The sequence below is a fragment of the Mobula birostris genome, chromosome 30 (assembly GCF_030028105.1).
Source record: "Mobula birostris isolate sMobBir1 chromosome 30, sMobBir1.hap1, whole genome shotgun sequence".
Classification (NCBI taxonomy): Eukaryota; Metazoa; Chordata; class Chondrichthyes; order Myliobatiformes; family Myliobatidae; genus Mobula; species Mobula birostris.
The window spans coordinates 14,821,698-14,835,861 of NC_092399.1; the positions used below are offsets into that span (position 1 = coordinate 14,821,698).

General features: G+C 38.7%; 1 protein-coding gene across 3 annotated transcripts in view; it reads right to left on the minus strand.

Annotated features, from left to right (window-relative positions):
• Window positions 1-2,223: 2,223 nt before the first annotated feature.
• Window positions 2,224-14,164, minus strand: part of hmgcl (3-hydroxy-3-methylglutaryl-CoA lyase) — a 39,831-nt gene continuing 27,890 nt past the window's right edge. For 2 of the 3 annotated variants that reach the window (XM_072247373.1, XM_072247372.1), the window contains exons 6-9: window positions 10,065-10,128; window positions 7,939-8,127; window positions 5,639-5,764; window positions 2,224-4,079 (exon numbers count right to left, since the gene is read on the minus strand). In XM_072247373.1, the coding sequence (XP_072103474.1) occupies window positions 3,978-4,079; window positions 5,639-5,764; window positions 7,939-8,127; window positions 10,065-10,128 (481 nt within the window). In that variant the 3' untranslated portion in view covers window positions 2,224-3,977. The remainder of the gene's footprint in view (window positions 4,080-5,638; window positions 5,765-7,938; window positions 8,128-10,064; window positions 10,129-14,164) is intronic. The other variant, XM_072247374.1, reaches the window with a different exon arrangement.

The window sequence follows — 14,164 nt, forward strand, 5'->3', positions numbered from 1 at the left end:
GTTAACAAATAAACTTACGCATTTATGAATATTTTGTGCCATGGAGAATGGATTGGGATAGATGTCATAGTTATATAGCATGGAACCATCGGATCGTCACAATTATGATGTACCCCAAGACGGAAAATAATGCGTTGCTGCCCCGAGAACCTCGAAGTAGCCATATCTGATTTCATGCCAATAAAATTGCGAAGCCCTGAGAAAATATCAGTTCTTTATTTCCAAAGCCAATGACACTGCCTTTTTCGCTTCATTCCAGCTTGGTAAAAGGTTATTTGTGCAACACACATAAAAATTGCTGGTGAATGCAGTAGGCCAGGCAGCATCTGTCGGAAGAGGTACAGTCGACGTTTCGGGCAGAGACCTTTCGTCAGAATAAAGGAAAAAAGAGATAGTAAGAGATTTGAAAGTGGGAGGGGGAGGGGGAGGGGGAGATCCGAAATGATAGGAGAAGACGGGAGGGGGAGGGATGGAGCTAAGAGCTGGAAAGTTGATTGGCAAAAGGGATACCAGGCTGGAGACGGGAGAGGTTCATGGGACGGGAAGCCTGGGGAGAAAAAAAGGGGAGGGGAGCCCAGGGGATGGGCAAGAAGTTATAGTGAGAGGGACAGAGGGAGAAAAAGGATAAATAAATAAATAAATAAATAAATAGATAGATAGATAGATAGATAAATAAATAGACATACAAATAAATAAATAAATAAAGGAAGGAAGGGAGGGAGGGAGGGAGGGAGGGATGGGGTACGAAGGGGAGGTGGGGCATTAACTGAAGTTGTAGAAGCCAATGTTCATGCCATCAGGTTGGAGGCTACCCAGACGGAATATAAGGTGTTGTTCCTACAACCTGAGTGTGGCTTCATCTTGACAGTAGAGGAGGCTATGGATAAGACATATCAGAATGGGAATGGGATGTGGAATTAAAATGTGTGGCCACTGGGAGATCTTGCTTCCTCTGGTGGACAGAGCGTAGGTGTTCAGCGAAACAATCTCCCAGTCTGCGTCGGGTCTCCCCAACATATAGAAGGCCGCATCGGGAGCACCGGACGCAGTATATCACACCAGCCGACTCACAGGTGAAGTGTCGCCTCACCTGGAAGGACTGTCTGGGGCCCTGAATGGTGGTGAGGCAGGAAGTGTAAGGGCATGTGTAGCACTTGTTCCGCTTACAAGGATAAGTGTCGGGAGGGAGATCGGTGGGGAGGGATGGGGGACGAATGGACAAGGGAGTCGCGTAGGGAGCGATCCCTGTGGAAAGCAGGGGGGTGGGGGGAGAGGGAAAGATGTACTTAGTGGTGGGATCCTTTTGGAGGTGGCGGAAGTTATGTTGAATTATACGTTGGACCCAGAGGCTGGTGGGCTGGTGGGTGAGGACAAGGGGAGCCCTATTCCTGGTGGGGTGGCGGGAGGATGGAGAGAGAGCAGATGTGCGCGAAATGGGGGAGATGCGTTTGCGAGCACAGTTGATGGTGGAGGCTCGTGTTTGTATTTTTAAGTGTTTATTTGTGTTGCTTTGGATTTCTGGCATCTGCAGGCTTTCTCGCGTTTATGGTTAACTTATAATTCGGCTTTTCGTTTTCTTTTTGGCGGGTCTTCGCTGTCTCTTCAGCCTAATGCTATTGGAAAAATGATGTTCGCTCTTTATCAATCCTTACAGGTTTGAATGAGCCACGCGCAAAGGCGGCGCTGGACGTACTCAGCGGGTTAAACAGCTGCTATGGAGTGGGGTGGGGAGAGTCAGGTCCAGACGCTTCATCTGATCAAATAATTTAAAAAAATGCACGTTGCGCAAGACAAAATATTAAATGTAGCTATTGTAGTCACAAATACGAGAAAATCTGCAGATGCTGAAAGACCAGGCAACACACAAAATGTTGGAGGAACGCAGCAGGCCGGGCAGTATCTATCTGGAAAAAGTAAACAGTCGACGTTTCAGGCTGAGACTCTTCGTCAGGATGCTTTTAAATAACTTAGATATTTGGAATTAAGGATAGACAAGATCGATGTTGTTAATCGGAAAAATCTAATTAGCTTTCTGTTCACTCATATCGCAGTTATCAAAAACTATACTATGTTGATTCATTTTTAATCGTTTCTTTAATTTGAAACACGGTTAAATGCAAAATTAATCACTAATTTTTAATCGATGCACAACACTTTAAAGATGCATTGTTTTAGATGTGACAAACAAACACTGCATTGGCGGAAAACACACACACACAGATGTATGTATTGATATTTTTAATTCAATATGTACATGTACAGATAATTACAATTAAAAAAGTGACACAAATCAACTCTTTCACAGCAGTTCATTTATAAAATATAACTGTTTTAAGTTCATTCTCATTATATAATTTGCTGGCAAGGCTGTATTTTTTGCCCATCCCGGTTTCCCTGAGACAATACTGAGACATAATGTATGCGCATTATCTCACATACATAATGCAGCAGCAGTTTGATGCAGGAGGGAGGCCTGATAAATCACATCAAAGGCAGATTAACATAAACCTGTTAATACAGAACTGCAGTCACTAACCAATCAGGTGAGAATGACAAATTTCCTTCCCTAAAATAATTATTTTAATTTTGAGAATTATATATACATATTAATAATAGACAATAAGAAATTGACTTCAATATTTGAGAAGTTTACCAATATAACATTAAGTCTACACAATACATCCATAATACAAAATTAACCACATTCTATACAAAAGATGATTCCGATGACCATACTACAGCATCATAGAAGGTACTGGGACATCTATGGCCTAACTTTTTAAGGCAGAAACTCTGGATTGGCATGGGCTGAAATTTAATTGACAGTAAAAACGTAGTAGTAAAATGGAAAATGGCCATTCAAAAATCCTGCAAATTAAAGAATGCTTTTTCTGCAAGGCTGTTAATTGAATTAACTAATACAAAATAATTTCTACTCCAAGTTTAAAAAATGCTGCACAGAAAGCTTAGTCAAAAACTTTTCAGTTTACCCTCAATTTTTATATCCTTCAGCATATTATGCAGGGTTTAGAATTTTTAAACTTTTTAAACAAGCCGGCTATTTTTATGTCATGAACCAATCCCATTAAGCAAGGGGTCTGTGGACTCCAGGTTGGGAACCCCTGATTTAGATAAACTTGCAATACAAAAGAGTAACTTGAGATACAAAAAAAACACTAGGCATTAATAGGGGAATATATGGAACTACAAACAGCTGCAATTCCTAGATGGTATCTTCATGAACTAATATGGAAAAAAAGAAAATTTTTTCCCAAAATCTAGCTCAAGATTAAACATATAAAAATGTGCTTAGGATTATAGTTAATTAACAGCACATCTTCGATACCAATCTACTGAAAGCTATTGTCATATTACTTCCCCAAAACATTTCAATTCTCTTTAACAGTGTACAATCGAAGAAAGAACCTCAAAAAGAATGAAAGTTCCCTTGTTTCCTGCTTCATATTAATTGTGGGTTTCACTGTAAACTCGAAGAGATTCTGCAGATGCTCGAAATCCAGACCAACACGTATATAATGCTGGAGGAACCCAGCAGGTCAGGTGGCATTTATGGAAATGAATGAACAGTCAATGTTTCAGGTTGATACCCTTTATCAGGACTGAGAACTAATCCTGATGAAGGGTCTTGGCCCGAATCATTGACTGTTTATTCATTTCCCTAGACACTGCCTGACCTGCTGAGTTCCTCGCATTTTGATGTGTTAATGTGGGTTTAAAGTCCCTTTCTGCCATGATTATGCAAGTGTTTATGTATTTTGAAGTGCACGTCAGCATTCAGAGGGTAAACAGGCAGTTGGCAGGTGTCTCATTTGCTTTTTGCTTTCAAATGAGATTCAAACTTAGTAACAGATATTACAATGGCATAGCCTTTTTAGCCTTGGGGACAGCTGGACACACGTGCCCTGGAATATTATTATGGTGTTCATTCATCCAGCTTGTGGTTTATCATTTACTGATCATAACTTGCACGATGCCTGAGCGACTTTGGAGCTGGTTTTCCTCTTCAGAGCATTACAGATGAACGCACCAGCTTCCATCAACTTTTGCAAATCCACCCCCTAAAAAAAAAGGCCAAAAAAGAGATTGGTTGGGTCAAGGTTTAACATATTTTTCATCCAGAAAGACTATTGACTTCTATTTTTGCAGTAGTTATATGACAATCATACAACAATCATAGCAACCAATCAACATCCGCAATAACACGGGAAATGCCAGCAGTAGGAACATCTTGGGGATACCTAACCCTGATCACACCACACTTTTCAAATGTCATTAATCAAATTATTCCAACTTCGTAACAATACATTTAAAATTCATTAAATGGAACCAACTGGAAGCCATTCATTTTACTTAAGAAAAATTAGATAGTGGTAAAATGGTATCATATTGTGCTCATGTACAGAGGATGGACACTTGGCTGTCATATGGAGGTTTAATGAAAATACAACACAAAAAGATTTTGCTTTGACTCCCGTCACGTATATAATCAATCATACAAACTTGAGTAATTTAACTTCTGTGCTCATTCCAACTAGAAAAATACAGGATTTTTTGGGTTTTTTGCCACAAAGATTCATCATTAACTAACCATTATACAGAAAGTTCTGTTCAAATCTGCAGTTAATTGCCTGGTTTTTCCTGCTTGGTGCTACTCGAACTGATTAACTTTTTGTGAGTTTACAATCCGTTAAAATTACTGCTGTGGTTCTTTTTGTCTCATCTGTAAACTAACAAATTCTTCCCAAAACTTAAAATGCAAGGTAGCATGAAGGCAGCAATTGCTTCCCATTAAATTTAACTAGATAGTCATAAGCACTTATTAGAGAGCATCCTCAGTCAAACTTCAAGCTAGCTCCAACATTTGGCACTATGTATCAATAATTATTGCATTGAATAAAAATTGCAGTACTGAATACTACAACTACAGACATAAAGAGTACAGGACTTGGTTAAAAAAAAGTATAAGAGATATAAAAGTTAATACAAACCTCATCCTCCAATGCAGTGTAATACCAGTAAGGAATAAAATTGCATATGCAACTAATCAGGTAGAAGCAAAAAGATAAACAAAAGAGAATCTGCATATGCTGAACATCTGGAGCAACACACACAAAATGTTAAAGGAACTCAGTAAGTCAGACAGCACTTATAAAAATGAATAAACAATCGACATGTTGGGCCGAGACCCTTCATCAGCACTGGATAGGAAGGAAGAAGAAGCAAAAGGAGCTAGTGATCGATTGGTGGATTGCTGGGAACTGATTTGCGGGACATGTTGCCCAGGGTCTTGTGTTGTTTTTTGTGTGACTATGTTATTTTTTGCTCACTATTTTGAATATGTGCTGTGTACGTTCTGCAGCTTGGCCCCAGAGGAATGCTGTTTCGTTCGGCTGTATCCATGTAATGGTAACTAAACTTGATTTGATGAGGCTTGCAGAGAGATGCATATAGTTAGTCAGGTGTCATATAGAAGAATTATTCTATTTTGTGACACAAAAAAAATGAACTTTCCATATATTCATGAGGTCAAATCCTCCTTGATTGGGACTTATATACACAAACTTAGAGCAACCCGAAGATCTAAAGTGAAGGATTTTATTTAAAAAGCAAAACCTACTGTGTGAATTCCTAGCCCATTCATCATGTAGACTACATCCTCAGTTGCTACATTTCCAGATGCACCAGCTGCGTACGGACAACCACCCAAGCCAGCCACTGATGAATCCACCGTACAGACTCCCATCTGAAAATGTAAAAAGCACCAGCTCAATGACACACTCTCTGCATTACACATGTGGTTTAATTTAACCCCTTCCAGGGTGAAGAGTTGAGGCCGGTAAATTTCAGGCTGCAAATCTGTAAAATAGGTTGGTCTGATGCCATTTTTGTGACATTTGTGCCAGGATGCTCAAGTCAATTCACCCTGTGTAATAACCCAACTGCAGAGAGGCAAAGCTGTGAATTATTATCCCCTGGGATAAGAATGGAGTACAGTGTAAACTAGTATGCTGTCATGTTTTAGTTTGATTTTGAACTGGCCAACAATATTACTTCACATTAGAATCAAAGTGATTAGTCACTAGACCTTTGAACGAGTGCTGCCATTTAATATCACGGCGAATCTGACTAACTTCAACTCTACATAACCATCTAGTTGTAATGATATTTCACCCCTTTTGGTCAATAATCTGATTACTTCTGGCTTAAATACATTTACTCTTCTTCCAATACTCTTTGAGAAAGAAAGTTCCAAAGATTTACAATAGTCAGACAAGAACAGGTTGCTTCTTAGTCTTGAATTCCTAACTTTTAAACAAGGATTTCTGGTTCAAGATTCTCCCACAAGTGGAATCATCATCTACCCAGTCAAGACCCCTCAGGATTAAACATGTTTCAATCTGGTATTTAGAAGATACAAGTCCAGATTCTCCAACCTTTCCTCAGAAACCAACTTATTCATCTCCTCTGGTGGTCTAATGAACAATTTGCTTCTAAAATCATAGCATCCTTCGTTAAATAAAATGACCAATGTTGTACAGAGAACTCCAGATGCCTTATCAGTACTTGGATAACAGACGTAATTTTTGTTTTGAAATCCCCATGCAAGAGATAAGAATATTTGGTAATCATTTCCAATTATTTGCTGTAACATCACTTAACCGTCTCATGTAAACAATGCTCAAGAATACGCAAATCCCTCCACAATCTCTGACAACTTACGTAATGTATTTTCGTATTTTTACCTCTGAAAGTGGACAAATTCACATATTCCCCATATTGTACTCAGCCTTGGTATTGCAACTTTAATACCAGTGTCTCACTATTTTCCCTGTTACAAGATGTTAAGTGAACTGGCATGCAATTTTCCACTTTGTTTCACTCCTTTCTTTGAAAGAAAAATTACATTTGTAATTTTCCCATCTAATAGAACGATTAGCGATTCTTGAGAATTTTAGAAAATTGAAACTAATGTGTCAACTGTCTCGTCCACCAATTCTGTGCAGTCTTTCTTTTTGTTTCTGAAATGTAGTTATAGATGAAACATTTTTATACTTACCTTTTGCTAACAGCAATAATTCCAGAAAAAGTTTAAATACTATTTGTATATTGTGCTGATAATTTAAACATTGACCTTTAAAATAAGGAACAAGTACTTTTTTCCCCCTGGTATAGTGTATTGAAGTCTACAAATGTGTTCGATGTCTTTAAACATGAAGAGCTCCAAACACAACTACTTATGACATTTTGTTCAACACAATACTTCATACTTTATACTTTATTGTCGCCAAACATTTGGTACTAGAACGTACAATCATCACAGCGATATTTGATTCTGCGCTTCCCATTCCCTGGATTACAAATATTAAATATTTAAAATATTAAAAATTAGTAAATATTAAAAATTTTAATTATAAATCATAAATAGAAAATAGAAAAATGGAAAGTAAGGTAGTGCAAAAAAAACCAAGAGGCAGGTCCGGATATCTGGAGGGTACGGCCCAGATCCATAATATCTTGGTTAGCATCAAAATCAATGATTTAAAAACAGCCAAAGTGGATCTCAAAAATTTGCTATTAATGTGAAGTATTTATCTTGAAAAAAAATGTACTGGTCAAACAGAGAAACAGATACATAAAAGGTGGCTCGCCTATAAGGAGTCATTTCCATTCTGCTTACAAAGCAGTTACAGTTTCAAAGGTTGTGTTTAAGGGTTTTGTCCAGGACACACTTGAGACATCAGAAGAAGCCTCAAATAATCACTAGGCTGTGAATGAATCAGAGAGGTGTTGGCTGTCTAACTGACCCTACAGATGACACATAACATATAACTTCGATGATATGCCGAAAGGAAGTTTAACTACAATCATACATTTCAATTATTTTTTAAAATCAATTAAAGCCTTGAGATCACTTGCCTGTAATGCTGCAAAGATGTTGACAAGAGCCTGACCATATGTATCATGACAGTGTACGGCTAATGCACTGACTGGAACCTCCTTGATTACAGCTGACAACATTTTGTGCATGCTGCCTGGTGTTCCTACACCAATGGTATCACCCAGGGATATTTCATAGCAGCCCATGGAATAAAGCTTCTTGGCCACCTGCAGAAAGCATACCATCAGTAACCGGATGAAAACTTTCCACCTGGCCTATTGGTTCTGCAATGCATCCGAAACTCAGTCATGCAACTTTAGTGTAGAGTATCTAGAAGGGAAGGGAGAACACAACTGTTGTTTCCTCTTTTTAAATTATAGTTGACTTCATAATTTAGCAAATTAGCAAACCAGCAAACCAGATAAGGCAAATAAGGTTCGATTAATAGGTGTGAAAACTGGCAGACCCTAATGAGGGATTTTCATGATTTGATGCTGAAAGTGATTCACTCTTGGCCAGTTAAAGGGCAGCTTAAGACTGTAAGAAATGATTTGTAAACCTGTAAAGACTAGTAGAAACCATAATGTATGGCAAAACTTGAAACAGGGAGAAAACAGATTGTGGAATTAAACTGGCAAGAAACATTAGTGCTTCCAAGACCACATAAAAGAAATAGTGAAGTAAAAACTGATCCCTTAGAATTTGAGACATGGGAATTGTGGGAAATAAAAGGCAGAACAATTAAACAAATATTTTGTATTCATTTTCACAGTAGAAGACACTAAAAACATACTATATGGTAAGTAACAAGTGGAAAAAGAATGTAATGAGGCTAAACGGGCAAAAGACAAACTAACAATAGCCAGGGTGACAAACAAATTGTCTAGATTGCCTATTTCCTAGGAATCTAAGGAGGGGTCCCTAAGGAGGAGAAAGAAAACTGAAAACAATAGATTAACATCAGTTGCTTGAAGCTGCTAGAGTCTTTTATCAGTAGGAAGATAAGAGTAGAAGAGGATCAGCAAAGCTGTTTAAAAAGGAAATAGTGTTCATTGGTTAGAGTACTTTGGGAACTTACATCAGCAGAGAAGGTAAATAGAGCAATTATATGCAGTATATTTTGATACACCACTTGCTAATGTACCACAAAAAATTGTTTCTGGGGTAGATGGTGAAAAATTAGTGTGGAGAGATGTTTGATAAGATAAAGAACACAACAGGGATAAATGAGTACTTTTGTTTTGTTGGTAGGCAGAAACTACTGAAATGATTCTGCTGGGGTTGAAACTAATTATATTAATTACTTTGAAAAATGAAGTTACGATGCAATGTTATGTGGGGAATAAAGCTTTGAGGAGGACATAGATAATATGCAAGGAATTATAAACATGTTAAGTGACTGGAAAAATGTGAGACTATAATGTAAGGTATCCAATAAGATAGTACTTTGGGAAGAAGAATAGAAAAACACACATTTAAATGATGTGAGATAATTAATATTGGTGTTCAAAGGTGACTGGATGCCTTTGTGCAAGAAACACAATTATAGAATGCATGTGCATTAAGCACATAATTAAAATAAATCATCCTTTATGCTGCAACTCAACAGGGCCCTGGTAGCACTTTAATTAGAATTATGCATATAGTTCTCTTTTTTAAAAAACACTAGAAGGTACACTTGCCTTGGAGGTAAAGCCGCAAAGATTCACTGCTTTGATTCTCAGGATCAGTAGTCATTAGTCGGAAAGAGAGGTTAGTGTTTGCTGTTCTATGGGGAAACTCCAAGCAGATTGGGCATAGGCTTTCTGTGGGCTACACAGAGTAGATGCTGGGGGAGTCTGAAACAATGGACATAGTTTCAGGATAATGTGTCTTCCATGAGCCTGAGATGAGGAAGAATTTATTCCCTTCAGAATTCTCAGCCCCTGGAGGTTACCTAAATACTGTCCTCTCAGGAAATAAAGGGGTTATGGGACAAGTAGAAATATTGAAGTCAAAGACCAGATCAGCTAAGATCTCACTAAGTAGCGGAGTAGACTCCAGAGGTCACATCACCAACTAGAAATAGTCCTTATATCCACGTATTAATTGGCTAAACCACTGTAATTTTAAAAATGAATAAATTCTAATTATTGTTACCTTCCCCCATTGCCACCATACTTGCCTCTGCAACTTTAACAGGGGAAACACTTCCTTCATAAGGACAGCCAAGGACACAGGACACATATCTGAAACAGTTCAGAACAAAAGTTGATTTTTGTTCAATAAGACAATCTATTTTCTCAGCGGAGAAACATTTATTAAAGTTAATAGTCTGTACAAGCCCCTTCCTGTTGGAACCAGGCAGGATGGATCAGTGATAGCCATAACTATGAAAACTTAAATAAAAACAAAAATCACAAAAACTGCAAAGGCTAGAAAATGGACAGAAAATAGAAAATATCAGATACACTCAGTAGCTATCAGCAGAACAAGAACATAATTAACATTACAGTTCAAAGACACTTTACAATTGGAAGGAGAACAAGTTAGTTTTCAGTGGAAAGAAAAGTGGGGGAATAACGGGTAGAACAAAGGAAATATTTGCTGGGGCATCTCCTACAGATTTACTATTAAAAGCATATTACAAAGACAGGAAATACTTCATTTACTCATCTGGACTTGTTCTATCCATCGCTCCACCTTCTCTATTTCTGAAAACTCTGACGAGCCTGGGAACCAAGCATTAACAGTTTCCACTTCCACAGATGCCGTCTGAATTGCTAATAATTTTCAGCATTTCCTACTTTTGTTATGAAAACTTAAACTCTTGATCTGTAATTGGTCAGGCCATATCAGCATTGTTCCATTGGCGAACTAAATTTTACTTACAGTGCTGTGCAAAAGCCTTAGATATATATATATATATATATATATATATATATATATATATACACACATATCTAGCTAGGGTACCTAAGACTACCTTTATGTACTACACTGTACTGCTGATAACATATTTCATGACTTATGTGAGTAATGATAAACTTGATTCTGATATGGGTCTCTGTTGTGGACTGAGAGTGGGAAGGGGGCAGGGAGAGGGGAATCATGGTTGGGAAAAGGGGAAGGGAGCAGGAAGCACCAGAGGGATATTCTGTAATGATCAATAAACCAATTGTTTGGAATCAAATTACCCTGCCCAGTGTCTCAGGGCTGGGTGTGTCTGCAGCCATGCACCCTCGCACTCCTCTGCCACCTGTCCCACAACCTTTCTGCAGCGCTCCACCCTCGCCATTCCCAACATCCTTTGCTCCCGTCAGGTTTACGAACTTGCTCTCTGCTCCATGTTGACAAATACTGTACCGTACAGAGTCTCAGGCACCCTAGCTATATACATGTGTGCCTAAGAATTTTGGACAGTACTGTACATCTCTTTGAAAATGTTTTACTTATTCTATCTAAGACCACACACACCCTGATCATCAATAGTATCATCTGCTGTAAATGTCAGGTTTTATTTAGAGTTTCGTGGCACTGTTAATCAGACAATTTCCTGGAGTGTTTCAGGTCAATGCCAATCGTATGTAACCAGTAATACAAACTAAAAGGATTTCAGATTTCTATCAGATTTGAAAGCTCTTTCAGACCGATTTCCTCTTTGCTTATCCAGAAGTACATTTTGGCAGTTCAGGACTGGGAAATTATGTTGGATCACTTTGAATGTAGGGAAAGTAAAACAAGTATTCAAAGGCAAAGAAGAGGAACCAGAAATGTTTTAGCCTTCGAGGAACAGTCGACTGGAAGAATTAATATTTGCCATAACAGATCAAGACACTGCTGCCCATCTGCATACAGTTAAAGGGGGAGATGCTTTAATACCTGCGGGATGATTGACTCCACAAAAATCCCAAGATGTGATTTATAAAGGATACTGCTGTTTGTAAGCACATTCCTCAAATGGGTGCAGCAGTTTAAGAGAAATCCGAAGCAACACACACAAAATTCTGGAGGAACTCATCAGGTTAGGCATCATCTATGGAAATGATATTTCGGGCTGAATCCCTTCTTCTTACCTACCTATTACCTCCACTGGGTCCCCTCCTCCTTCCCTTTATCATATAGTCCACTGCCCTCTCCTATCAGGTTCCTTCCTCTCCAGCCATTTACCTTTCTTTCACCTATTATCTTCTAGCTATCCTCCTTTCCCTTCTCTCCCCCTCCACCTTTTTATTCTGGCATCTTCCTCTTTCCTTTCCAGTCCTGAGGGAGGGTCTCAGCCCATAGCGTCGAGTGGTTCAATTCTATAAATGCTGCCTGACCTGCTGAATTCCTCCAAGCATTTTTGTGCGCGTTGATTTAAAGTTTACTGGAACTCTTTTCAAACCTCAAATTTCCCACTTAAATGGCACTGCAGTATGAAACATTGTCAGAAATGTAGATAAATGGTGTAACCAATCTGCAGGGAGGATTTTATTGAAAGTAAATAAAAGCAAACCTTTTATTAAAACTTATGCATGGCACTGACTCTGGGGGCATTTAGTCAGCCAAATGACTTGCACACTTGTGATGCTGATCCTCTACTGACAGCCATGAAAATTGAGCGCTTTTTCAGAATAGTGCCTTCGTTATTATTTGAGTACTATATTGAAAAGCATTTTTGATAGGATTAAATGACCGCTTTTGGTGTTCGTGGCTTAAGTTTCCTCAAAATTAGTAGCAAAAATATTTATTCAGTTATGCCACAAACATGTTCAGCTGTTTCTGCAAGGGACGCTTGACAAAGTTTAATTGCACTCAGCTTTATAACCACATACACTGGGCAATGGGAGAGGCTGCACCTTCAACTGTCAAGTCCTTCAGTGATGTAGTTCATTCCCTTTCTGCATGGAGTGCTTTATTAACCTTCCTGTTTCTTTTTCATACATCAAATCAATCGTTTACTGTGTGTTGCTGTTTCCAACAGTAATAATAAGTAATATTAATAAGTACTTTATTGATCCTGAGTGGGAAATTCTTTCATTACAGCAGCAACGTTTAAACACACACTTCGCAGTGTGCAGATTTAACTAATGATAAAGTACAGAATAATAATGTACCAATTGTGCAATAGTAATGGACGAAATAATAAAACAGAGACTATTGTACTATGATGTGTGTTCTCCTGTCGCACAGAGATGAACTGTTGTATAGGCTTATTGCATCTGGTAGGAAAGATTTTCTGTAACGATCCTTGTGACGGTGGAGCTGAATGAGTCTGTTTGAAGGGGTGCTCCGCTGCTTATTCAGTAGGTCATGGAGAAGATGTGCCTGATTGTCCATGATGGATAACAGTTTATTTAGGGTCCTCCTCTGCACCACTAACTGAAAAGAATCTGGGTTGTAGCCAAAGGTGGATCCTACCCTAGGTGAGAAGAATAAACTGACAGCCCTGGTCAGATTTTTGCTTTGGATAAAATGCAGCTTCTTCCTTGTGGCCTGGATTAGAGGAGTTAATGTATGGGGAGAGACTGGAAAGGCTGGATTGTTTTCCCTAGAAAATAAAGAGGCTTAAGGGTGACCTGAGAGAGCTATAAAAAAATGAGATGTACTCTTGAGAGCCTGGATGGACAGAATCTACTTTCTATGGTAGGGGTATCAAAAACAAGAGGACATAGGTTTAAGATGAGAGGTAGAAGTTTTGAAGCAGAAAGTTTCATTGATACATAGAGTGTTAACATCTTGAACTCATTGCCCGAGGAGGTGGTCAGATACAATCAACAAATTTAATAGACATCTATACAGCAGCAAAATAGGCAAGGTACAGAAATATACCTAATGTGGGCAATGGGATTTTTATGGATAGGTAAGGTTAGCATGGATTTTGTGGGCTGAAGGGCCTACTTCTGTGCTCTGGAACACCATTTATAAGGTGGCACAAAAAACCACTATACCGTGCCAATGGCTTTTGGGACCGCCTCGTGAAAGAAGTCATTGAAATAAAACTAGAGGAAAAGAATTTTAACAGACGAAGGTCCTGCTCCAAGTAAGAACTGGACTTTGATTGTAGACAAGATGGGACAGAGGAAAACCAATTACATGAGGTCTAACCAATCAGGAAAGACAGACTTCCGGGACAGAAACATCACTGGACTAGACATGCCCAGGCGTCATCCCTGATGAAAGTGGCAGAGTCTGTCATCAAAACGCTGGTTGCAATTGATGCCTGTACCCAGCTGGAAGCCCAGGACGAGTTTATTCATCTTTAATTGTATTTATTCAGAAACATGGGAAAGGAAATTAGGC